This window comes from Tympanuchus pallidicinctus, unplaced genomic scaffold, assembly GCF_026119805.1.
Source record: "Tympanuchus pallidicinctus isolate F22 unplaced genomic scaffold, pur_lepc_1.0 scaffold32, whole genome shotgun sequence".
In the NCBI taxonomy this organism is placed as follows: Eukaryota; Metazoa; Chordata; class Aves; order Galliformes; family Phasianidae; genus Tympanuchus; species Tympanuchus pallidicinctus.
In genome coordinates this window covers 208,730-232,142 of record NW_026294750.1, presented here as the reverse complement: position 1 = coordinate 232,142, position 23,413 = coordinate 208,730, and the positions used below count along the sequence as shown (strand labels likewise).

At 57.4% G+C, this 23,413-nt stretch overlaps 1 protein-coding gene across 8 annotated transcripts in view; it reads left to right on the top strand.

Annotated features, from left to right (window-relative positions):
* The window catches only part of LOC128087985 (plasma membrane calcium-transporting ATPase 4-like), a 36,894-nt gene that overhangs the window by 499 nt on the left and 12,982 nt on the right, over positions 1 to 23,413 (top strand). For 4 of the 8 annotated variants that reach the window (XM_052698041.1, XM_052698038.1, XM_052698043.1 and 1 more), the window contains 14 exons: positions 10,973 to 11,402; positions 13,725 to 13,922; positions 15,053 to 15,310; positions 15,919 to 16,044; positions 16,353 to 16,478; positions 17,943 to 17,978; positions 19,426 to 19,587; positions 19,695 to 19,909; positions 19,998 to 20,240; positions 20,361 to 20,602; positions 20,923 to 21,157; positions 22,102 to 22,281; positions 22,400 to 22,487; positions 22,635 to 22,741. In XM_052698041.1, the coding sequence (XP_052554001.1) occupies positions 11,207 to 11,402; positions 13,725 to 13,922; positions 15,053 to 15,310; positions 15,919 to 16,044; positions 16,353 to 16,478; positions 17,943 to 17,978; positions 19,426 to 19,587; positions 19,695 to 19,909; positions 19,998 to 20,240; positions 20,361 to 20,602; positions 20,923 to 21,157; positions 22,102 to 22,281; positions 22,400 to 22,487; positions 22,635 to 22,741 (2,412 nt within the window). In that variant the 5' untranslated portion in view covers positions 10,973 to 11,206. Of the gene's footprint in view, positions 1 to 10,972; positions 11,403 to 13,724; positions 13,923 to 15,052; positions 15,311 to 15,918; positions 16,045 to 16,352; positions 16,479 to 17,942; positions 17,979 to 19,425; positions 19,588 to 19,694; positions 19,910 to 19,997; positions 20,241 to 20,360; positions 20,603 to 20,922; positions 21,158 to 22,101; positions 22,282 to 22,399; positions 22,488 to 22,634; positions 22,742 to 23,413 lie in introns of those variants that run through there. The other 4 variants (XM_052698042.1, XM_052698040.1, XM_052698044.1 and 1 more) reach the window with 2 other exon arrangements.

Below are 23,413 nucleotides of genomic sequence, written 5' to 3'. Positions count from 1 at the left end.
GGGTCGGTGAGGAAGGGGGAGCGCTCCAGCTGTAACCGCCACCGCCACTTGTTGCTGCCCCTGGGGAAAGGAGGAGCGGGGGGGGCTGCCGCGGCGTTCCCGCGTGGCAGAGCGGCGTGGGGGGGGTGGAAGGGGAGGGGGAGAGGGCAGGCACGGCTCGTGGACGCGGCCGCGGCCGGAGGGAAGGGCAGAGCAACGCGGGCTGCGGGGCTGGAGGGGGGAGCGCCTTGCGGCAGCCCGAGGGCAGCGCCGGGAGGTACCGCAGGGGCGGCTCCCCCTCAGCCCGGGGCAGGAGCCGCTCCCAGCCTGCGGCAGCGCCGGGCGGGGCGCGGGTTGCGGTCACGGCCCGGGCCGCGGGGCTGCACGGCCCCCCTCTTCCTGGTCGTTCTGGATGCGGGCGGGGAGGGAGCGGGGGGCAGGGACAATGGGTTATTGTCCTCTTATCTCCGGAGACCTGAGGGCGGGGGGGGGGGGGGGGGAGGGTGCTCGGCTCGCAGACCTGTTTGCGCCGCGGGGCGGGGCGGGGGCACCTCTCTGCATTCTCCCCCCGCCCCCAAACGGGCGCAGCTCTCCCGGTAAGCGCTCGCGTCGGATGATGCGTCCGCTGCGCTCAACCTGAGCGCCGAAACGCACCTGAATCGTTAAACAGTGAACGGGAGGGGCTGACACCCCCGCCTCCCCCCGCTCCCAGCCCGGCGCCGTCCTGCGGTGTCCGTCCCCGAGCGCTGCCCCGCGGGGTGCTGCCTCCCCCGAGCCGCCCGCCGCCGTGCGGGGCTCTGCGCTCCGCGGCGCTCTGCGCTGAGCATCGCCGTATCCCCTCGTGCGGCGCTCCGGCCCCGTGCTGAGCGGCTGCGGGGAGGGACGGCTTCGCTCTGCCATTGTTGTGCGGCAGAAAGCGGTGGGGTGGAGCCGTGTGTGAGGAATTCCCCCTTCCCCGAGGCCTTCCCTGGCTGCTGAGATGCCCCGGGAGCTGCTTGCACACTCTCAGCTTCCCTTTAGTTCCCTGCATTCTCTCTGATTGTCTCTCCCTCTTTTTTTTTTTTTTTTTTTTAATTAATTAATCGACGTGTATATAAATACATCCGCGTGTGTATGCATGTATATAATTTATTTTCTCCTTGCTATGCTGTGAGCACAGTTTGCTCGTAGCATTTCCACTGCCTGTTGCTGCAGTGCTGTGAGCTGCCTGCAGGGATCTGCTGCCCTGTGCTGCAGGCACCGCTGCTGCTGGCTGCTCCCCTTCTACAGCTCCACTCCAGGGCTTGCTCCAGTCCGGATCCCTCCCTGCTGTGTTCTGCAAATCCTTGCTGCTCTCTGAGCCTTCTGGAAGATGTGCTGCTCAGCATGGCTGGGGCAATGGATGCAGGTCTATAGGGGTGGCTGCTGCAGTGCAAGGAGGTGATGCTGCCTCCCAAATTCCTCCGCCTTGTTGGAGGCTTCTGGATTGGATCCCGGGGATGCGGTGTGAGCACAGGATGCTGATGCCTGATGTTGAGGTGGATGGAGGCAGTGGTGTCTCTTCTGTTGTACAGGTGCATGGAAGGGGAAATAAATGGGTCTGGGTGAGCAGGGAGATGGAGTGCATCCCTCTTTCACCAAGGCGATGAGGACCCATCGTGTGCTTCTGGTGTTGTGGTAATGGAGATGTGCCTGGGGTAAGCAGCTCTGGGCTTTGGGCTTAAGTAGGAGGAGGATGGGATACATCTCTGCATCCCTGCTTGCAGGATTGGTGTGTGCAGAGCTCCTGCAGCAAGGAGGGATTGAAGCCCCAGCCTGGGGCTCCTGGCTCTTTGTGCCTGGTGTGGGGCTGTGCAGGAGCTGCATCCCTGCCACCTCCTGTTGGAGCTTCCTGAGCTGGTGAGACATCCCACTTTGATGTTTTAATGAGTTGCTTTTGGCTTTAATGCAGAAGGATAATAGAGTTTCCATGGTCTTATAAATCCTTACTCCTATATTTGCTTGTTGGAAAAGGGGGAGGGAAGGGGAAAAGAAAAAAAAATTAAAAGGGAAGAAAGGAAACGCCTGGCACTTGTGGAGTGTGTGACACTGCTGGTGTGTCACTCACCTGTGTCGCTCACCGGGACTCCCTGACACTCACTGAGCTCACCGAGTAAGGGCTGTGCTGTGTCCTGCTGCCCTGGGGAGCTGCTGAGCTTCACCTGCAGGAGGCTGAGGTGTGGGTCGTGGGGCAGGAGCATCCCTATAGCACATGCAGACGGACGCAGGGGTGGTGGTGTGGCGTGCGGGGTGTGGAGGTTTGGCTGTGGTTTTTGCTGATGGGGAAACTTTTCCTTCTGTGGCAGGGATGAGTCGGCAGCGGGCTGGGAACCAGCAGAGCTCTGGCATCCGCAGGCTGACAGAGTGGAAATTTGTCCCTTTATTATTTTCAATGCCAAAAGTGTGTATTCCCACCTACTGAATGATCTGGATGGGGTGAGCAGTGGGTGGAAGCCCTACCTGTAAGAGTTTGTCCGGCAGGGAGGAGGGATCCTTGCCTGCTCCCTCCCAAGCGTGGCACAGCGCTGTCCCACTCCTGTCCACGCTGCTCTGCCACCTCCCAGGCTGCTGCTGTCTTCTTGGATGCACAAAGGTCAGCGCGGCGCCCAGAGCTGGCAGTGCAGCGGAGCCCTGTGCTGCAGGTCCTGACCCCAGCATCCTCCTCCTCCTCCATAGGCAAAGGAAGGCTTGGTGCTGAGCCGTGCTGAGGTTTGGATGGGAGCTGAGGGGATCCATTCAGGCTCGTTCTGATTGGGAACCGGCAGCAAAGCTCCAGCTTTCCTTCGGCTAAAAATAAGCTGGTGGGGCCGGGGGGGCTGTGGGATGGATCAGCCCTGCTGGGGGGTCTGGCTGGGGCTCACTGTGACCTTTGCTCTTTGAACGCTGGATCTGCTGGTCAGGTTTGCAGCTCCAGGCTCAGATTTCGGGTAGAAGGTGTCTGATTTTCAGCGCGGTTTCCTGTGATGGTCGTTAGGGACCCTGAGCTTAGCTGTCCCTTCCGCTCTGCTCCTGGCTCTGCAGCCGGGGCTCGCACAAGGCTCTGTTTGCTCCATCTGAAATGCCCATGTCCTGTCCCAGCCCTCCTGCAGGCAGAGTGCTATCCCTGCTGTTGAAATCCCTCTTCCCACCTCCTTGCAAGCTGCTCTGGAGTTACCCTGCGTTGTCAGAGTGCTTCGTTTGTTCCAAGCAGATCTCTGGCTGCAGCTCGCTGATGCTTTCAGCTGATGGTGGGAAAGCTGCTCTGGTGCTCGTGCTGTCGCTCAGGCTGTCACTGCTGTGGGCAGTGGGATGTGAGGACCGGCGTGGGGATGGCACTGTTCTTGAGCACCTGATGGATTGTGTGCTCTGTCTTGGGTGTCTTTGTGCAGATGTGGTTCTGTGTCAGCGCTGGAAGTCACGCAGGGCTGCTGCTGCTCCTCGCATTGCACGGGCTGTCTCCGTGACCCAAAGCTGCCGTGTCCCAGGCTGTGCTACAAGCTGTGAAGCTGCCTGGCTGTGCTCTGCAGGGTGATGGTGCCAGCTATTTTTAGGTGTCAGGACTCAGCTTGGCTAAATGATGTCTTTTGAGTTTTATTTGAGGGAGGAGGGGTGAGGTGTCGTTATTTCCCAAATGACGAATTGCTTGTAATGCTGATCCCAATGGGACCAGCCAAAAGCGAAGGGGCCAAAGCAGCTGACTGCACTCCAGCAGCATTGCCTTGTTGGAGGGTGCTCGACTGTGCAACCCATGGGGAATTCTTCCCCATCCCGTTGCCCATTTCCATGTGCTTGGGATGCTCTGTGCCCCCTGGTGTCACCTCATCCAGGCATCCTACCCCACATGCACCAGGTTGGAGGTGCAGGTGGGTGGCATCCCTTTGTTTCTCCTTCCCGCAGCATCTGCCCGTTGCTCTGCAGGGCAGCAGGCAGGGGTTCCTCTAACTCCTGCAGTTGGACGTGAAATGCATCACATCCACATGAGATGCTGCAGCTTGTGCTGCTGCAGCACAGGGGGAACTTGTGCTGCGCTCCCCAGGCAGACGCTGCAGGGCTTGTGGTGCTTCCCGTGCCGTCTGATGCTTTGCTTCAGGGGATGTCCCTTTTCCCTTTGGAAAGAACACTGAGGGATCCTCCCTTCCTCCTGCCGCTTCCCTGGATGCAGCTGTCTGCATGGAGCAGCCTCGCTGTTCCTCAGCCCTGCAGTATCTCCTGACATCCTGCTGCCAAGAAGGGACCCAGGGAAGCACGCTGCCCAGAGCCTGTCTGCACACAGAAGGGCAGTGAGGAGGACAAGGATGCCTCATACACCCCAGTATCACGCTCACGGAGCTGCCTGCTTTGTTCTAGGTTGCTTTGTGCCTGCTGCTGCAGCAGTCTTCTGCCCTCTCACTGCTCTCCCTGGGTTGGAGCCCACCGGTATGGCTGTCTGTGGGGGTTGGGTGCTGGCCACAGTCTGCTGAGCACAGAGCAGTCCGTGCCTGGCTGTCACCTCGTGTGACCCTGCGGTCACAGAGCAGTGTTTGGTAGCTGGATCTGAGCTTGCAGGGGCGCAGCTTGCTGGGGGCTTTGGTGCACAGATGTGTGGGTTTCTTCCCTACTCAGCCTACGGCTGGATGGGGGATGCAGGAGGAGGGGGTGCCCCAAACATCAGTTTCCCATTCTTTGCTGTGGTTTTGCTTCAGTAGCTCTTCTTCCCCCCCGCAGAATGTGGGGACCCTGCGGTGTGCATGCAAACCCCTGCGGCGTGGTGTGTTATCCTGAGCAGGGGTGGGCTGCTCCTTCCTGCCCCTCCCATGGCCCATCTGACTCTCACTTATTGGTATGTGCTTTCCAGGCTCTGATTTGCCTCTTCCGCAAAGCTGCCGCTCTGCCTCGCTGTGATCTCTCTCGATGATATCACAGAGCTGCGCTCCGCAAAGGGTCTAATTTGGTGCCTGGGCTGCAGCCTTTCTTCTTTCACATAAACGTTGCTTTTTGGTTTTCTGCATCTCTCCTCTCCCTCATTCCCTTTAATTAGACTTCTTACTGCATGGAACAGTTTGCAGTTATATATGGAAAACAGCCTACACTTTCCCAGGAGCGGGGCATGTTGGGAAGGGAAGTGGCGAGCAGCCGGGGAGCGGTGTGTTTTTCCTCTTGCTGCTGTTGGCTTTGCTTTTTAACCCTTTGGGAGGGGGAGGGGGGCTCACAGCCCCCCCCTCAAAGCCCCTCTGTCTGCTTGGTGTCTGGAGTGGCGGAGCATGGATGTCTCTCTGTGTTCCCAGTGCTGGAGGTGCCCTGTGCTGGGATGCACCCCATGTTTTGGGAAATGCTCTGCTCATCCTGTGGTGTATGCTAAGTGTTGTGTCTCCTGCCTCAGTTTCTCCTGCTGTCATCAAGAGGGATTATTATTATTATTTTTTTAAATTGTGGCTATTTTATTTTGTTTCTTGCGTGCACTTTCTCTTTCTGCTGAGGGTGTAGGCAGAAGCATTGCATCGTGCCGACACAGGTCAGTGCTGCAGCATTGCTCTGGTGGGATGGGGATAGGTCCCCCTGGCCTAGGATGCTGCAGGACCCCTGCTGTGGGTGCTGGGGGGATGGGGTGCTCACAGCACTGCTGCTTATTCCTCTGCTCACAGGAGGAAGTGCCGGGGCCTATTTTAAACCCCCGGGGATGTTCAGGGTAGGAATCCCCTGTCCCTGTGTAATACTGCTAAAAATACCACGACTGTGCCCATGTGGCCCCAGCTGATTGCTCTCCTTCTCCGGGTGTTGTTTTGCCCGTGAGACGCCCTCGTGCTCTGCAGGTTGGTGCCCGCCTGCTGCTTCTTGTTTTATTTTGAGTGGAGCTGTTAGCCTGTTCCCTGTGCAGAGCAATGGTTGGGCTGCCTCTGTTCCCCCAGCGGTGTGCGCTGCAGGGAGCGGTGCTGCTCCGGGATGTTGCTGCATTGTGGGGAGCGCTTGGGAAATGCAATGTGTGGAGCTCAGCTTTCTGAGTGCTGCTGTAGTTGGAGCCCAAACCTCAGCAGAGTCAGAGCTGTCTGCCTCTCACCACGAGGGAACTGCCTAACAGATGGATCTGGATGGGCAAAAAGCCACAGGAGTGAAGGGTTGCCCAACAGGCAGCCGGCTGGTGCCATATCACCACGTGCGGTGCTGGGGCAGGAGGAACCTGTTCCCTGGTGCTGAGTGGGATGGAGGAGCAGAGGGCAAAGGCTGTCCTGCCCCATCCCTGTGCCCGTGAGGCTGTGGAGCCCGGCGGTCCCAGAGCTGTGGGAGATGCTGCCCTGTGGTGGGGCTGCTGGTGCAGGAGGGGCTGCTTCGTGTGCATTCCTGCATTCCTCCACCAACCCTGCTGCCTGTGCTACCTTGTAAAGCACAAAAGAATAATGAGAGGAGCTCGGGTGACTTAGTGCAGGCGCCGGGAGAGAAATACCAAGGCCTTAGATGGAAACATTCCCCTTGACAGCTTGCCTGGAGACTCCCTCCGTTTTCTTTTTTCCACCCCCCTGAAATTCCTCTGCTCTGTGTCCTGCAGCTGCGGGGAAGCCCCATTGCGTGGGCACATTCCTGAGCCCCCAGCACAGGGCTCCTGGTCCCACATGGATGTGCCATGCAGGAGCCCCACTCTGGGCACAGAGGATTTTGGGGAGCTGTGGTGGTGTCCGAGTGTGGTGCGCGCTGCTGCGGTGCGCCTGCTGCTCTTTTGCAAGGGCTGATTGGTGCCTTGGGCATGTGGAAAAAAGTTTTCCTACCTTAGTTAACAAGAGGCAGTACAGGCATGAAGTGAGCAACGTTAATTAGTGGGCTGCTGGCAGCTGCTGGCTCCCTGTGGAGTGATGAGCAAGGTGAGCTGCCCTTCATCTGCGCTGGTCCTCCTTTCATCTCAGTGCAGTCCACCCCTGCTTCCCTCAGCCCTGTGGTGGGGAGAGGAAAAGGAAGATGTGCAGTGGTGTGGTGTTGTGGGCATGGGGTGCTGCTGCTGTGCCTGCTGGTGCCATGGCCATACAGCGTGTGTCTCCGTGGGGTGGCTGCTGCCCGTCTTCCATCTCCACAAGTGTGGGTTTTGTGGGTGTATTGGCAGGGATGCAGTCTTTGGAGGTGGCTCATCCTGGGCTGCTTCAGATGTGGGAGGGCAGTGGGGCACTGTGTAGCTCCAGCCGCACGGTGCCATGGGGATGCAGCAGGGTGACAGCTCTGAGGGCTGTGAGCCCTGCCCTGTGCTTGCAGGCGATGTCTGTGTGCTGGGTGCTGCACGTGCTGCTGGCAGCCCTGAGCGTGGGGCAGCCCGGGTTGGAGTGGCTCAGAGCCCCTCCTGACCCTGCAGCTTGTGTTCCAAGTGGTGGCAGCCCTGTGCTGCTGGAGTTGCTGTGGTGCAGTGGCAGTCTCTGTGTGCGGAGGCTGCTGCTCAGCTGTACTGCTGGGCTGGCTGCTTCCTGCAGCTGAGCCCCTCGTGCTGTGCTCAGTGCCCCTCTCTTGCAAGATGAAGGCTGGAAGATTCTTCCCAACTGTGAAGGAAAGAAGGGCACTTCCAACTTGTTACAGTCTGCACTGGACTTTGACTCTTGTGCTTTGCTCAGTGCTGGAGCTGTCCCCATGCCACACGCCTCAGCTCCCAGCGAGTCAGGTGGCACTCAGGGTTTCCCCATGCAGAAATACTGCATGGTGCTGTCACCTCCTTGGGGCTCTGGCAGCCCCAAAGCAGCACCAAAGGAAGCAAAGGCAGCAGATGATGCTGCAGCTGGGGGCAGAGGTGAGGAGGTGACGTCCCGTGGGCACTGTCCCTTTGGGAGCCACGCACTGCCCCTATAGAGTGTGTGGTTCACAGCTGTGAGCTGCAAACTGCTTCTGTGCTTATTTTTTTTTCAATTGCATGAGTTAACATGCCCTGGGGCTGGCTGGGCGTCCCAGCATGGGAGGGGTTAAGCACAGTGAGGGGCAGGCAGCCCATGGGTGTTGCTGGGAACCAGGAGTGGAGCTGCTGCCATCTGCACATTGCAGTTTGGTGAGTGTGCAGGGAGGGGCCTGGGGCTCCCTTGCTCTGGGGTCGGGGGGGGATTGGGGACTGTGTGGGGTGCGGATCATCCGCTTGCAGCACTCCATCCTTGCTGAGGGGCTGCAGCCCAGGGCGCTGATCCCTCCTCCCCTCTCATCACAGTGGATGTGGCTCCATGGGGGTCTGCGCTGGGGGAACCCATTGTGCTCTCTCATTGGATGCTTTTTCATTTTTTTTTTCCTTTTTTCTCCCAATTTGGCAATGTAAACAGCATCCCTGCCGCAGCTTTACATTGACTTTTCCATGGCAACCTCCAGGAGCAGTTTTTTTAGCCCCTTTAGTTGCTGAAGCTGGGGAAGGGATGGCCCTCAGCAGGGCTGGGACAGGGCAGCTGCAGGGGTCAGGGGTGGGGAGGGTTGGGGGTGAGGAGCTCCATGAATGGGGCCTGTGTCTGCTTAGGGGGCTGTATCCTGCGTGCCCCGACTGAGGCTTGTTCTCCTTGCTGTGGCTGGGAAATGCTCAGGGCTTTCTTGTGCTAAATGCAGGAAGATGCTGAGCTGGAGTGCTGATTTCCCCATCTGTCATGGGTAAAGGAACAGCTGCGCTGGGCTGGGTTGGCTGCTGGGTGCAGTACTGGGCTGGCTTTGTGTTCGCTGTCTGTCTGCTTTCTCCAAGCGGAGGTGAGGAGGGTTTGCTTTAAAGCACAGCAGAGGGCACAGGAAGCACTGCTGTTGCTGTCCCAGGAGCATGTAGTGGCATCCGGCAGCATGGGAATGGGGATCTCCATGCAGGTCTGCATCCCTGCTGCCTGAGCAGCAGCTGCAGGTTGTGTTGTGCCGGGGCTGCAGTGCTGCTGGCATTGCAGGCACAGCTCTGGTGCCTTGGCATGAAGGAGTTGTGTGGGAAATGTCCAGCCGGTGTCATGCAGCCAGTTTTTGTTCCTGCGTGGCTTTGCATCCTTAGGGAAGAAGCAGTGAGCCCTGGGCGCTTGCACTGCTTGTGCCACGGAGAAGCTGTGTGATTGTGGGGCTGCTCCGGTGCCCATGGACACAGTCTGCATCCTGCAGCCATGTTCCTCTCCCTGCTGCCCTCTTTCCTTTCCCCACATCTGACAGCAGATGGGTTCCTGCCCTTGTGCCAGTGGCTGCTTTCTGCCTGGTGCCTCGCTGTGTGCTGAGGCTGTGCTGGCATGCAGCCGCTCTTCCAGCCAGGACGGAGGTGTAATGCAGCCGCTTATTATTCCGGGCAGGTTTGTCTGCAGCACTGCATCGGATCCACGGCTGCCTCCTCTCTGCCGCCTGCATGCTCGCTCCTCGGCTCTGTTCCTGGGTGTCCTTCCTACTGCTGGCTTCTGGTCTGGGAACACTGCTCAGGAGGTGACACCGTGCTGCTGGTCTGGGCTCCCCAGCTGTGTGCTCCCACCAGCACTGTGTTCACTTGCTCTGCAGGATGCAGGCACCCAGCGCCTTATCCTCCAGCAGAGGAGACAGCACTCCTTCATCTCCAGCACCTGGAGGCTCTGGAAACTCATTACAGAGTGATGGGCAGCCCTGAGTGCTGCTGGAGTCATTAGGAACTCATTAGAGTGTTGGCTTCTGGGGAAGCCCTAGTCCTGGCCAAGGTCCTCCTTTATTCCTGACCGCCAGAGTGAGTCCGTGGGGCTGGTATTACTGCTGGGACTGAGCACCTGTGGGCTCCTTCAGGGGGTAATTAAAAGTTAGGCACTGTGATATGAATTACCTGCCCTTCCTTCAGCCTCTCAGCTATGGGGTGCTGGTGCTTCAGTTTTTGTCCTTCTATGGGGTGCAGAAGGCAGAACCACAGCACCTGTGCAGCAGTGGTGACCCCACACAGCCATGCCTTTGCATGGGACTCTTCATTGGTGTGGCATTGCAGGCTGGTTGGTGCCTGCTGATAGCTTTGCAGTTGCTGGGGCAGGGGTTGGGGTCAGGCCATGGGGCAGCAAGAGGGCGGCTGCTTTCTGCAGGTCCTGCTGCCTCGCAGGGGTGCCAAACTGCTGTGATTGGGCTGAGTTAGGTGTGAAGATGGTGCTGAGATGTCCGGGGCTGCCCTGGTGGATTTGCTAAGGGCTGTGCATGTCTGTGTGCTTGCACTGATTTTATTTTTTTTTCCCCTCTGCTGGTCTTTGGCTGCATGTTCTGAGCCTCTGGGTGCTCATACAAGAGCACATACCTCTTTTATTACTCCTCTTTAAGAAGAGGCTTTATTGTCCTTCTGCAGAGCCTCTCCTGCAGGGTTGGGGTTAGGGTTAGCATCCCTTGTGCTGGAGCTGAGCAGGGGAGCAGAGCCAGAGGGTGTCTTTTTGGGGGAGAAGGTCCTTCTTTCCCCTGGCTCTTGCTGTGCTGCTATTCTGCTCCATCTCCCAGGCTGCCACCAGTGTTGCTCTTTCCTGCTCCAGATGCCAGGGTAGGGGATGCTGTGCCCAGGGGAGGTTGCTGCCTGGAGCAGGTCTGGGGTTCTGCCCTTGCTGCAGGACTCAGCCATCGTCTGTCCAGCAGCATTTGGGGGCTTTGAGAGATGTCCTTAATGCACCAACTTCTGTGCTAGAGAGATGGGGGAGTTTCTGTCATTTCCTGTCAACTCTTACTAGCAATCAGAAACCAGCTTGGCGCTGTGAGCCCCCTCCTGTCAGACACCTGGGATGCTTTCTGTACTTGCTCTGACCAGGCGCTCCTGCCGGGGGACCGCAGTGTAGTGAGGAAACAGCTGCTTTCCACTGCTGAGATGTATTTTTAAATCCAGCTCATTCTGGGCTGCCCAGCTGCGGGCTGAGTGGAGAACCACCTGGCTGCCCTTCCTGCCCCCAGCCCTGCTCAACACGGAGTTTTGCTCAAATAAAGCCAAACCCTGATGTTCTGTGGGGCCGGGAGAGCAAGCGTGGCTGGTGCATGTCCCCAAGCCCCACCACCTCCTATTTCCATCTGCCATCCCCACAATGCGTGTTTCTTCACAGCCCTCCCCATGACCATCTCCTCATTTTGCCATCTTTTTCCGCAGCTCCAGTTGCTGTGGTATCCAGGGAGCCCTCCTCCTCCGGCAGGAGATGCACGCCGGCCGTTGCTAAGGTTGCCTCCACGGTAACATGCACATCCTGTTTACACCTTCATCCGGAGGACTCAGGCTCGGCTAGAGGTACCGCTGCACCCAGCCCACCCCAAGGGACAGGGACATCTGTGGGGCTGCCCCCAGCTCCCCTCGAAAGCAAGCCTTCGTGGCTCTGTCCTTGGCGAGATGACGAACAACGTGGCCGACCACCACCCTGGGAACTCGGTTGCTGAAGGCAACCATGAGGGGGACTTTGGTTGCTCGGTGGTGGAGCTCAGGAATCTCATGGAGCTGCGGAGTGCCGAGGCAGTCGCCCGGATTAACGACTCCTATGGCGGCGTGCAGAGCGTCTGCAAGAGGCTGAAGACGTCACCGGTTGAAGGTAAGCGGCCCCTTGGCCAGATGGGATGTGCACGGAGCTCAAGCCAGAGGGCTCCCAAGCAGCCGGCGTGATGCTGCTCACCCAACTGCCGGCGGAGCTTCAAGCGTGGTTCCATTGCAGTGCATGTCTGCTGTGAGCTTTGAGGGATGCAGTATATTGAAGAATGAGGGGTGGCCGGTGGGGCTGAGGCTCCTCTCCCTGCCCTGCTGTTGCCCCACGTGTGGCACTGGCTTTGCAGCTGCTCAGTGATTCACAGTGGGGCTGTATGGGGTGTTGGTTGTTCTATTGGTGTGAGCATCTCAACCCAAAGCGCTGATGGGGATGGGGAGATGCGCTGTCTTCCTGCTGATTTAGGGCTTCTCAAGCAGCCGTGGGAGCTGGGAATGTGACTGAGTCGTTCTGAGCGCCATAGGATGGAGCGTGGTGGTGGGTTTGGTGCTGGCTGCCTTCTGGAAAGTTGTGGTGGAAGGATGTCACCAGATGTCACCTCTCCCCTTGGTGTGGGGTGGAGTTTTTGGCCACCCCCCCAGTGTGGTGCTGTGGCCCTGGTACGGGGTAGCTTTGAGCCTTTTCCATGGTTTTGAAAGGGGCATGGAGGGAGAAACGCCCTGCTCACAGCACTGAGGGCTGTGGGAATGGCGTGGGCAGGATGCGGCCCTGTGGGGCTGTGGGATGGGGCTGTGTGGTTTGCTGGTGCTGTGAACTGGGTTAGCGCGTTTCCCAGCTGTGAGCTGCACCGGGAAGGGGAGACAATCCCGGGATGTCATTAGAGGAGGAGGGGAGTCTCAGTGGAAATACCAAGTCCAGATGACAAAACAATGTGCTTTGGCCATGCCAAAAGGTGAGTGCGCTTTTGGGAGTGGGAAGGGAGGTGGGAAATGAACCCAAGGGGCTCTGCCCTGGCCTTGGAGCTTGCATAAGGAACGGGCACTGCTTGATCCCAAGGGCAGCTTCCAGGCCTGAGCCCCTGCCTCCGTATGAGGCTGTTGGCTGTGTTCACATCACTGTATTTTATGCCTCAGGTGTGGTCCCATCCTCTCCTTGCTTGGAGGTGATCTTTATTGTCTGTCCTGCTGAGCTTGGAGAGGGAAGAAAGGTGATTTCCTATGAGCTAAGGTTGTGTAGGAAGAGAGCTGCTGTCTGTTCACACCTGAGTGGGGTGCTCAGTTCCCACTGTGCTGGGTCTCCAGCGTGGAGGCCTTCTCTCTGTCCGTTGCCCTAAGAGGTGCCAGCAGACCCCCAAAACTCCAGAGAGAGCTTGCAGGTGTGCTGTTCCCCTTCTCCCCATACAGGGCAGCAGCTGCGCCAGCCCCATCCCTGCTGATAGGCATCCCTTGTCAGGCAGAGCTGGTGGAGAAGAGGAGTGGGACGGGAGCAAGGCTGAGTCATCAGTCGGAGCATCTCTTGCTGGGTGTCAGCAGATACTGCCTCACACACAGCGCTTGGAGCAGCTCTGGCAGCTACTGCCTCTTGGAGCCCACCCCAAGTCTGCTTTGGGGGGCTCCTAGTTAGGAGGATGGCTCTGCTTTCCTCCTGCTTTGTGGAGCTGTCCTGCACACAGCTCTCCTCCTGGGTAGGGATCACAGCTCCTAAAAAAAGAAAGGAAAAAAAAAAAAAAAAAAAAAGAGAGAGGGAAAAAAGCTGAAAGCTGGTGGGCTCTGTCTGCCCTATCGGGAGGATGTGGGGCAGCTCTGGAGGAGGCTCTTGCAGGTAGGTTTGGAGGATCCATGTGGACGCCCTCCTGGCCCCGCGGCCTCCAGCCCTGACGCTGCAATGAGTCAAGCGTGGCTCTTAGCGAGATTTTCCATCCCCGCCGCATGGGCAGGGCTGGCTGGGGCCGCGGGGCTGGGAGATCCCGCTCTGAGCCCTGGGTGGGAATGCAGAGTTAGTCACAGGGAAGAAGGGGTGCGTGCAGGCGGAGCTCCTCCTGCTGCTTCCTCCATGGGGTGCAGCGGGGCTGGGCGTTACAGCTGCGTGCCTGCTGTTTTTGGAGCTGGCAGCAGCCCCGGGGTGTGCTTAAGGTGGAGAGCATGGAGCTGGGTGTGGGGATGGGGCTGCTCCCACGTGGCCCGCAGCCACTCTCTGCACTGCTCCCCCCGAGCTGGCAAGGCTCAGGTGGCTCCGGGCGCTGCTCCCAGTGCCAGATTTACGGTTAATTTGATGCGGTGTGTAAACAAGCCGGCCAGTGCCAACTGGCATGGCTCTGTGTGCACCCCAGGTGTCCCTGCCTGTGCTGTGCAGGGGCTCTGCTCTGCTCAGCAGTGGAGGGAACGTGGCGGCTACATTTCTGTTTGGTCACATCTTGCCCTGTCCCGTCCCCAGGTCTGTCTGGGAACCCGACTGACCTGGAGAAGAGGAGGCAGGTGTTCGGCCAGAACTTCATTCCTCCCAAGAAAGCCAAGACGTTCCTGCAGTTAGTGTGGGAGGCACTCCAGGACGTCACCCTGATCATCTTGGAAATAGCAGCCATAATCTCCCTGGGGCTGTCGTTCTACCATCCCCCGGGTGGTGACAATGAACGTGAGTGGTGGGACAAAATCAGGGGACCTGTGGGGTAAGCTGCAGCGCCTTTGGGCCGTCCTGTTCCTTCTCGCCTTTGATGGTGGCTTCTTCCCTCCCATCCATGTAAGGGATGGGCACTGACAAGTGTCTGGGTGCAGTGTCGCTGCAGCTTGCTCAGGGCTGCTCCTGGCTGGTCCCCGTGGATGCTCAGAGACCAGGGGTGTGGTGGCCCAACCCCACGTGATGTTTTGTGGTTTGGCGCACAGAGGGATGGGGCTGGCTGTTCATGAGCGCCTGCCCAGATCACAGGGTCACAGTATCACAGGGGCTGGCAGGGACCTTTGAAGATCATCCAGTCCAACCCCCCTGCCAAAGCAGGTTCCCTATGACAGGTCACACAGGTAGGAAGGAGACTCCATAACCTTTTAGGGCAGCCTGTTTTTGTGCTCTTTCACTCTGACAGTGAAGTAGTTCTGCCTTATGTTAATATGGAATTTCCTGTGCTCCATTCTGCCCGTTGCCCCTTCTTCTATTGCTGCTCGCCACTGAAGAGTCCATTCCTATCAACTTGACTCCCACACTTTGGATATTTATAAACAGTGATGAGATTCCCCTCTCAGCCTTCCTTCCTCCAGGCTGAACAGCTCCAGGGCTTCTCAGCCTTTTCTCATACTAGAGATGCTCTAGGCCCTTTAAAATCTTCTTTGTCGCCCTCCACTGGGCTCTCTCGAGCAGTTCCATGTCTGCCTGGAACTGGGAGTGCAGCACTAGGCGCAGCATTCCAGATGTAGCCTCCCCATGCTGAGATGTGACAGCCCCTCACCAGGGTGGCCGTGCTCTGTGCTGTACGCCGCAGGGACCGCTGGCTGTCTTGGCCACCAGGGCACACTGATGGCGCACGGTCAGCTGTTGGTCAGCCAGGGCGCCACTGGCCTTCTTGGTCACCAGAGCATGCCGTGGGCTTATGGTCACGCTGTTGGCCCCCAGGACCCCTTGGATCCTTCTCCACAGAGCTCCTCTCCAGCAGCTCAGCCCTGGCAGATCTGGCAGTGCTCCTCACAGCCGTGATGCCCCATGGTGGCTGAGCCACGCCATAGGGCAGTTCCCTTTTTCCCCTCAGTACAACCTGTTCTCCTCTCTGATGGCAGTGTGTGGGCAGTCGTCAGGTGGCGTGGAGGACGAGGGTGAGGCACAGGCCGGCTGGATCGAGGGGGCAGCCATCCTGTTTTCAGTCATCATCGTGGTGCTGGTGACTGCCTTCAATGACTGGAGCAAAGAGAAGCAATTCCGCGGCCTCCAGAGCCGCATTGAACAAGAGCAGAAGTTCACAGTGATCCGCAAAGGGCAGGTGATCCAGATTCCTGTGGCAGAAATCGTGGTGGGAGACATTGCACAGATCAAGTACGGTGAGTGGGGTGAGGGCGGCCCGGTTCTGCCGCATGGCACACGGAGGTTGGGAGCAATGGGATGGAGTTCTGGAGTTTCAGCAGGGTGATTGGAACTGAGGTCAGCACGTAGCTTTGGTCTGCTCCAGCACTGACCGTGTCCTTGTTAGAGATCATCTCCCTAGCAAGGGGTGTCCTAGATGCAGCCCTTGAGCGCTGGGTGAGCAAGGAGCAGGGCCTCACTTTGCCCGTTTCCTGCAGCTTCTATCAGGAATGAGGGTTTTCTTGTGTGGAGCTGACTTTTACGTGGAGCTTTCTCTTGCCCCTGCAGTTGTGTGTTCCTGCGGTGGTTTGGAAGCATTGAGGCTTTGGGAAGGTGGGACGTCGATTCATTAAAAGCAGACACAGGGGGAGCACTGCCTGATGGAGTGAAAGGCCTCAATGCTTTTATACAATGCTTTTATACATCAGTGAGCTATTGGAGATCAGCTTAATCCCCAGCCTTCTCTAAATTGGGATGAATTTCTTGAGCCCTGTTGCTAACTCAGAGTTTTTCCTTGGGTGCAGCAGACAGGGATGCTGCAGCCGACTGGACTGGGACCAACCCCATCTCTCTGCTCCTCTCCCAGGTGACCTCTTGCCAGCGGATGGCATTCTGATCCAAGGGAATGACCTGAAAATAGATGAGAGCTCGCTGACTGGAGAGTCCGACCAAGTTAAAAAATCACTTGATAAAGACCCCATGCTGCTGTCAGGTGAGGCTCCTCCACTGGAAGTCCCAGAGCTGTCAGCGTGATATTCAGAATTGCTGAATTGATTGGGATGGGATCCTCACCATCTTTTTGCAGCTGAGTTGTGGCTCCCAGCCCTGGAGCAGCTCTGTACTGTGGGAGATGTTGGGATGGCAGCAGGGCCTTTGCCTGGTCCCCATGTGACAAGAGCTGCTGTGGTGTCTGCTGAGGCTGCAGATGTCCCAGGGAGAGAACCTTAGCTGACAAGAGGTTCTGGGGTAGTGGGAGCCCTGTGCTGTGTCCTTTCTCACCATGCTTTCCTGCTGTGCCAGGTACCCACGTGATGGAGGGCTCTGGGCGGATGGTGGTGACCGCAGTGGGAATCAACTCCCAGACAGGAATCATCTTCACTCTTTTGGGTGCAGGAGAAGGAGATGAGGAAAAGAAGGTGAAGAAAGGTAAGGAGATCTCCTAAATCTGCTTCTTCCCATTTGTTGCCTTTCTCCCTTCCCTGGGAAGCACCTGCTGGTGTGCGACAAGCCCCATCCACAGCAATGGGATGTGATTGTGTGATAGTGTGTGTGACACAGACAGGTATGATGAGCTCTCAGGCCAACGTGGGATGTGCTGCAAGAGAAAAGCCCTTTGTGCACCCAGATCTCAGTTCTCCTGCTCTTTTCGGTCACATCTCCGTCTCTCTCATTCAGCCAGCTGCAGCCTGGAGTTGGAGGCTGAGCGGGAGTCAAGGACCAGAGAGGAATGGGATTGAGGCTGTTGTTGGTTCTTTGTAGGGAACTCATCAGCCACCCTGTGGTTGTAGGGTGAGTTCTGGCTGCCTGCAGGATGCCAGCAGCACATGCTGTGCCATCAGGACTTTTGGTTGGCATCCCTGAGTTGACTGGGCTGAGAGGTGAAGCACAGGGAATGGGAAGAGGGCGAGGAGAGATCTCTGCCTGGTGGGTGTGGAAGAGGAGAGGGACCAGCTTGAGATGTCCCTGATCGATCTGGAATGTGAACTCTTTCCTGCCTCAGCTCTGCCCTTTTGCTGCTCCATCTCAGATCTTCTTGATCACAAAGGATCCCAAGCTGGTGTTGCTGTGATCCAGGCTGGGGCGGCTGGGGTATAGCCCAGCTTGGAGTTGGGATCATGAGGAGAGAAAGCTGTTGAAGCTAACAGCAGTGTGTTTGAGGTCCATGCATGGTGCTTGGTGTTTTCCTCGTCCTCAGGCTCTGTCACTTGATCCCAGAGCAAACCTAGCTATGTGTCCAGTGCTGGGACCTTGCAGCCCTTAATTTGGGAGCATAACTTAGGAAAGGGAGTGCTGCCCTGACTCATCTCTTGCTGTGCTGCTGAGGGGAAGGGAGGGAGGGAGAAACCAGGTCTCTGGTATATAAACCCCTTTATCGTGTGCTGCTTATTTAGGTAACAGCAGCCCTGCGCTTCCCATATTATGGTGACCCATTGGGGGACCCCAAAATGGGGACCTTGCCTGCTGCAGACCTGGGGGGATGTGCGCAGTGTAGCACTGCCCGTTGCTGGGGGAGATGTGTGAATGATCTGCTGTGCAGAGATCAGGCTCTGCTTGTGTCTTCTCCTTGGAGGTCTGAGATGCCCTTGGCACCCCGTGGAGCTCTGATGGGGTTTATAGTGAGTGCTTTGCAGGGGTGATTTCAGGGAACGTCTGAAGCGGTGAGGTCAGGGTGCTGGGGAACTCCAGCTCCTTGCTGTGCTGGGATGCAGGATTACCTCTGGCAGGTGAGGTGAGCTGTCTGGGGTCCCACATTCAGCGCCCTGTGGCGGTGAGCCCTCAGCACGGGTGCTGCTGGAGCAGTGTGTGCAGCCCCTTGGAGGAGGGCTGACCCTTCCCATCCCTCTGTCTGGTCTGTGTGCTCAGCCCTGCACCCTTTCTCTCTTTGAACAGGTAAAAAAACCGGAGCCCCTGAAAATCGCAACAAAGGTAACCAGCCTCTCCATCCTTTGAACCAGCACCACACTAACTACCAAGCATTCCTCCTTCCTTCTTCTCATGAGTCTGTGCTCTTTGCTGCTCTGGCGGGACTCTCGCCTCGTCCTGGGAGAGGGTGCAATGGTCCCAGAGCTCCGGCACAACGGGATCAATGCCCTGTGGCCTTTGCTTGGGGCAGAGTCTTTGTGCAGGGAGGATAGGCCTCTTCCTGACAGTCTGGACTGCTGGCACAGCATCCCTTGGTCCCTGTTGACATGACCTTATGGCTCTGAAGCATTTGTGCTGCTTTCCTGCAGGGTGTGTGTTTGGGCATGGTGGGGCAAGAGACATGGGTCACATCCTCCTGGGATAAATCTCCCGTGAGACCCGGCTCGTGTGATGGTTGCACCCTCTCCTCCCATGGCCTAGACTCCGTGAGCGTCTCCTCGCCAGTGTTTCTCACCCTGTTCTTTGCAGGCTGTGGAGGAAGCCCATTTCTGCACCTCTTTCTCCACCCCTTTCTCTCTTTCTTTCCTCTCAGCAGTTTGAGTTTTGCTCTCCTTCCCGTCAGATGTGTCTGGGTGCTTGTTTTGTCTGTGTTGTTGTAACTGTGGAGGTTGTCAGGGCAGCTTGGGGCTGTCTCTGACCATTGAGCAGTGGCTCCAGGAGGGAATGGGTCCTGGGGCTGCTGTGGGGTGCTCCCGCTGCTCCCCCAGCCCAGCAGCTCTCAGCCTTTGCTCCATCATACCACTCCATGCCTCCCAGCCCAGCTGGGATTTGCAGCTGAGGGAGGCCATGGAGCTGGGCCTGGCCTTCTTGGGTCTTAAAAACATAACAGCTTGGGGCTGGGATTGCGGGAGCTGGTTCACTCCTCTTCCAGTTCCATTGGAATGCCTAACCTCCCCCTCCATCTCCCCCTTCCAGTGCTCCTCTGTGAAATGGATTCCCACTGAGCCACCAGAAGGGCTTTAAAAAGGGCATCAAAGCACAGAAGAGGGGTACAGAGCAGAGAGAAGCTCTCTCCAAGCTCGGCCTGCTGTGCTGCGACTGGGATGGGGTCTGCTGGTGCACTGGAGCTGCTTTGGGACAAACCCAGCGTGCTTTTCTTGTGCTTCAGGGTGTGAAGCAGCTGTGAAGAGCTTGGAGACATCCTGCCTGTGCCCAGCAGCCAGGCTGGGGATCTCTGGCTGCACTGCTGTGACCTGTAGCCAGCATCAGCCCCAGGACCCTTTCTGCACGGGGCTGGGACATGGGGTAGATGTCAAGGCTGTTCCATAGAGAGGCAACAGGGCCCTGGGACAAGAGATTTCCATGTGCTCGGATGTGTGTGTCATGGAGAATGGTTTGTGCTCTGGGTTTTCTCTCTTTCCCACCACCATATTTCTCAGCGGTGTCCTGCAGGTCTCCCTGGTCTCTCTCCTACTCACATGTGGTGTCTTATTTTGCCCTGGGGCTGTAGCTAAAACTCAGGATGGTGTGGCCTTAGAGATCCAACCCCTGAAGAGCCAGGAAGGGGTGGAAAATGAGGAGAAGGAGAAGAAGAAGGTGAAGGTGCCTAAGAAGGAGAAGTCTGTGCTCCAGGGGAAGCTGACGCGCCTGGCGGTCCAGATTGGGAAGGCAGGTGAGCCGTCACCAGGGGTTCTCACTGGAAGTGGGACAGTGGGAGGGGGCTGTCCCCTGCCTGCCATCCCCGTGTCCCCTCACCTGCTGCTCGGCATCTTCCCCCAGGGCTCATCATGTCGGCCATCACAGTGATCATCTTGGTACTGTACTTTGTCATCGACACCTTTGGGGTGCAGCGTCGGCCCTGGCTGGCAGAGTGCACCCCCATCTACATCCAGTACTTCGTCAAGTTCTTCATCATCGGTGTCACCGTGCTGGTGGTGGCTGTGCCCGAAGGGCTCCCCCTGGCAGTCACCATCTCCCTGGCCTACTCGGTGAAGGTGAGGCCAGTGGGGACGAGTGGCGGGTATGGAGAAGTGTGATGGGAGAATTCAGGCTTTTGGCTTTAACCTTCTTGGTCTGCTGCAGAAAATGATGAAGGACAACAACCTTGTGAGGCACTTGGATGCTTGTGAGACCATGGGTAACGCCACTGCCATCTGCTCAGACAAGACTGGCACGCTCACTATGAACCGAATGACTGTGGTGCAGGCCTACGTGGGGGACACTCACTACCGCCAGATCCCTGACCCCGAAGCCATCCTGCCCAAGATCCTGGACCTCATTGTCAATGGTGTTGCCATCAACTCTGCCTACACATCCAAGATCCTGGTGAGTCAGCTCCTAAGAACCGCAGCCTTACGTTCCCACAGTTGGCTATCCCTGCTGTTTCCATTCCACTGTGTTCTGCAGTGCCCAGGTTTATATTGCTTTTCCTCCTTTCTCCTCCAGCCACCAGAGAAGGAAGGGGGGCTACCCCGGCAAGTGGGGAACAAGACAGAGTGTGCCTTGCTGGGCTTCGTGCTGGACCTGAAGCAGGATTACCAGGCTGTGCGGAATGAGGTGCCAGAGGAGAAGCTGTACAAGGTCTACACCTTCAATTCAGTGCGCAAGTCCATGAGCACGGTGCTCAAGAACAGCGACAACAGCTTCCGCATGTACAGCAAGGGAGCCTCTGAGATCATCCTCCGCAAGTAACTGTCCCCCATGCTGTCTGGGTCCTCTCCCCAGCCCAGTTGTCCCATGGGCTTTGAGCTCTCAATGCACTGTTGAGCTATTCTGGGGGGCTGCGGGGCTGTGGGGTAAAGGGGACCCAGCACTGGGGAAGGGGAAGGGGTGAGCATCAACAGGTGCTGCTGTGCAAAGTGCTAACTCTTCTTAAGTGTCTTTGGTAAGGCTGTAAGGGTACTGGGTGAGAGGGTTGTACTCATTTTACAGATGAGGAAACTGGGTGATGGATTGTTGAACAGCCACAGGCAGCCTCCTTTACCTTCCTGTCCTGGTCCTGTGTTAGGTGCACCAAGATCCTGGACAAGAATGGTGACCCCCGGGTGTTCAAAGTGAAGGATCGGGATGAGATGGTGAAGAAGGTGATTGAGCCCATGGCATGCCATGGGCTGCGGACCATCTGCCTGGCCTTCCGTGACTTCCCTGCTGACACTGAGCCTGACTGGGACAGTGAGAATGAGATCCTGTCTGACTTGACCTGCATTGCTGTGGTGGGAATAGAGGACCCAGTGCGGCCAGAGGTACTGTGGCCCTGACAGCCCATCACCCAACCATGCTCCTGGCCCAGGACTCTCTCTTCTTGATGTTTAAGAGTATGAGCCCCTTACAAAACTACCAACGTGCTACTGTGTGCTGGCAATGCCCTTGCGTACACAGGCAGAAGGACCTGGTGGCAGCCTGCTTCCACTCAGACTCCCCTCCCTTGTTGCTCCACGGCCCTTTGCAGAAGCCCGACAGGTTCCGTGTGCAATTGTCGGGTGCAGGGAGGCAGGCAGCACTCCTGCACCAGTCAGGAGTGATGAGAATGCTGGAGAGAGGGCAGGACTGACCAGCTGGTTCCTTCACCTTGCAGCTTGCTGCCCCCATTTGCCTCCATCACGGTGTGCCAGGCAGGCAGCTGACCTAATACAATAAACCTTCTGCTACCTGCCTCTTAATTGCATTTTGGAGTTTGCCCCTACGCTTCTGCCTTGCTTGCATCTTTCCTTATTAGATGTTCAAGTATCTGGGTCTGGGAATTGCATTACAGATGTCCTGTCTGCAGTGACTCTGGAGGTTGTGATTCAATTTGCAGATTTCTCGCCAATATCCTCTTCCCCCACTGCTCTGTAATAGATAAATCCATTAGTGTAGCAACATGCTTCCAGAGCAATGCAGGGGCAGGAGGAATGCCCCTGTTCGGGTGGGCTGCCTGGCTGTGCCTCATGATGGGCAATGAGGTTCTCTTCCCTTGGGGCAGGGGTTGGGGGGGCTGCTCCGAACAGGGCTGCGAGGGCAGGAGCAGGGTGCTCTGTTCCCTAGAGATTTCTCCGTTCCTCACAGATAAGGAGCTGAGCTGGTTCTGGGTGGCATGTGTTGGTTCAGCATCTTGTCTCTGAGCTAAGGGTGGGTGTAAATGGCTTGTGATCCCCCTGGGACCATGGCCTGAGTGCTCTGCCAACCCCTCGCCTGTCCCCATCACCAGGTGCCAGATGCCATCCTGAAGTGCCAGCGCGCGGGCATCACTGTCCGCATGGTGACTGGGGACAACATCAACACTGCCCGTGCCATCGCCACCAAGTGTGGCATCCTGCTGCCTGGAGAGGACTTCCTGTGCCTGGAAGGGAAGGAGTTCAACCGGCTTATCCGCAACGAGAAGGGCGAGGTGGGGGAGCAGCGCGGGGCCCTGCTGTGGGTGGCTGGGTGCTTTGAGGGTCACATTCTGGTGAGGCAGAAGGTGTCTGGGGGGCCCTGTGCCTCCTCACACCCGCCCTGTCCTGCAGGTGGAACAGGAGCAGCTGGACAAGATCTGGCCCAAGCTGCGTGTGCTGGCCCGCTCGTCCCCAACAGATAAGCACACGCTCGTCAAAGGTGGGTGCATGGCTGCTCCTGGTGCTCACCACCTCTCTCCCCCGGGTGCCCTGGGCAGCTCTGCCCAGCTGCTTTTTGCAGCATGATCTCTGCTGGAGCCTGCCCTCAGAGCTAACTTTTTCTGCGCTCCTTGCCCCCCTGTTGCAGGAATTATTGACAGCACTGTTGGTGACCAGCGGCAGGTGGTGGCTGTCACCGGGGATGGGACCAATGATGGCCCAGCTCTGAAGAAAGCTGACGTTGGATTTGCTATGGTACAGAAGAGCACTGGGTTTGCCAGCAGGTGCTCCCTGGCTATGGGGGTGGCCGTTGCTTTTCAGGGAGAGGATCTGAGGATCTACTTGATTGTTATGAGCACTTAAATTCTCTCTGCAGCGGTGAAACTCTTTGTTCAGATCTTCCTTAAGGGCTTAAAATGGAGAAATAAACCTATCCAGAGGTTGGTGCGAGTTCTCAGGAACCTTCTAGGACTGCTAGCAAGTGATTGGAAAACAGTGCTCCAATAGTCTGGGTTAGGGATGGGTTTCTCTGATGCACTACAGGGGGGACAGTGTGAGGCTGAAGTTGGCAAGGTGCTGGTGCAGCACCAGAGTTTTGCACAGAGCCAGCCTGGGACGGAGCTCACTGTGCATTGGTTCAGCTCCACAGCTGTGCACCAGGCTCGTAATGGACAAGTCAGAATCCAGGCACAGTGCTGGTGCTTGCCTGGAGTTGATTTGCACTGAAGGAGCCCCGATCTGCCTCGCTGCTTTTCTTTGCCTTGCCTGAAGGAGGCAACAAACAATAGCTGAGGAGTGTAACTGCTTTCCACTGAATTGTTAGTTTACATCTCCAAGCATGAGCCAGCTGCTGGACAGAGCCTGATGCTTGCCCATGCAGGACACAGCAGGAGCAGGAGCCTGTGGGGGGACAGCAGAAGGCTGTCT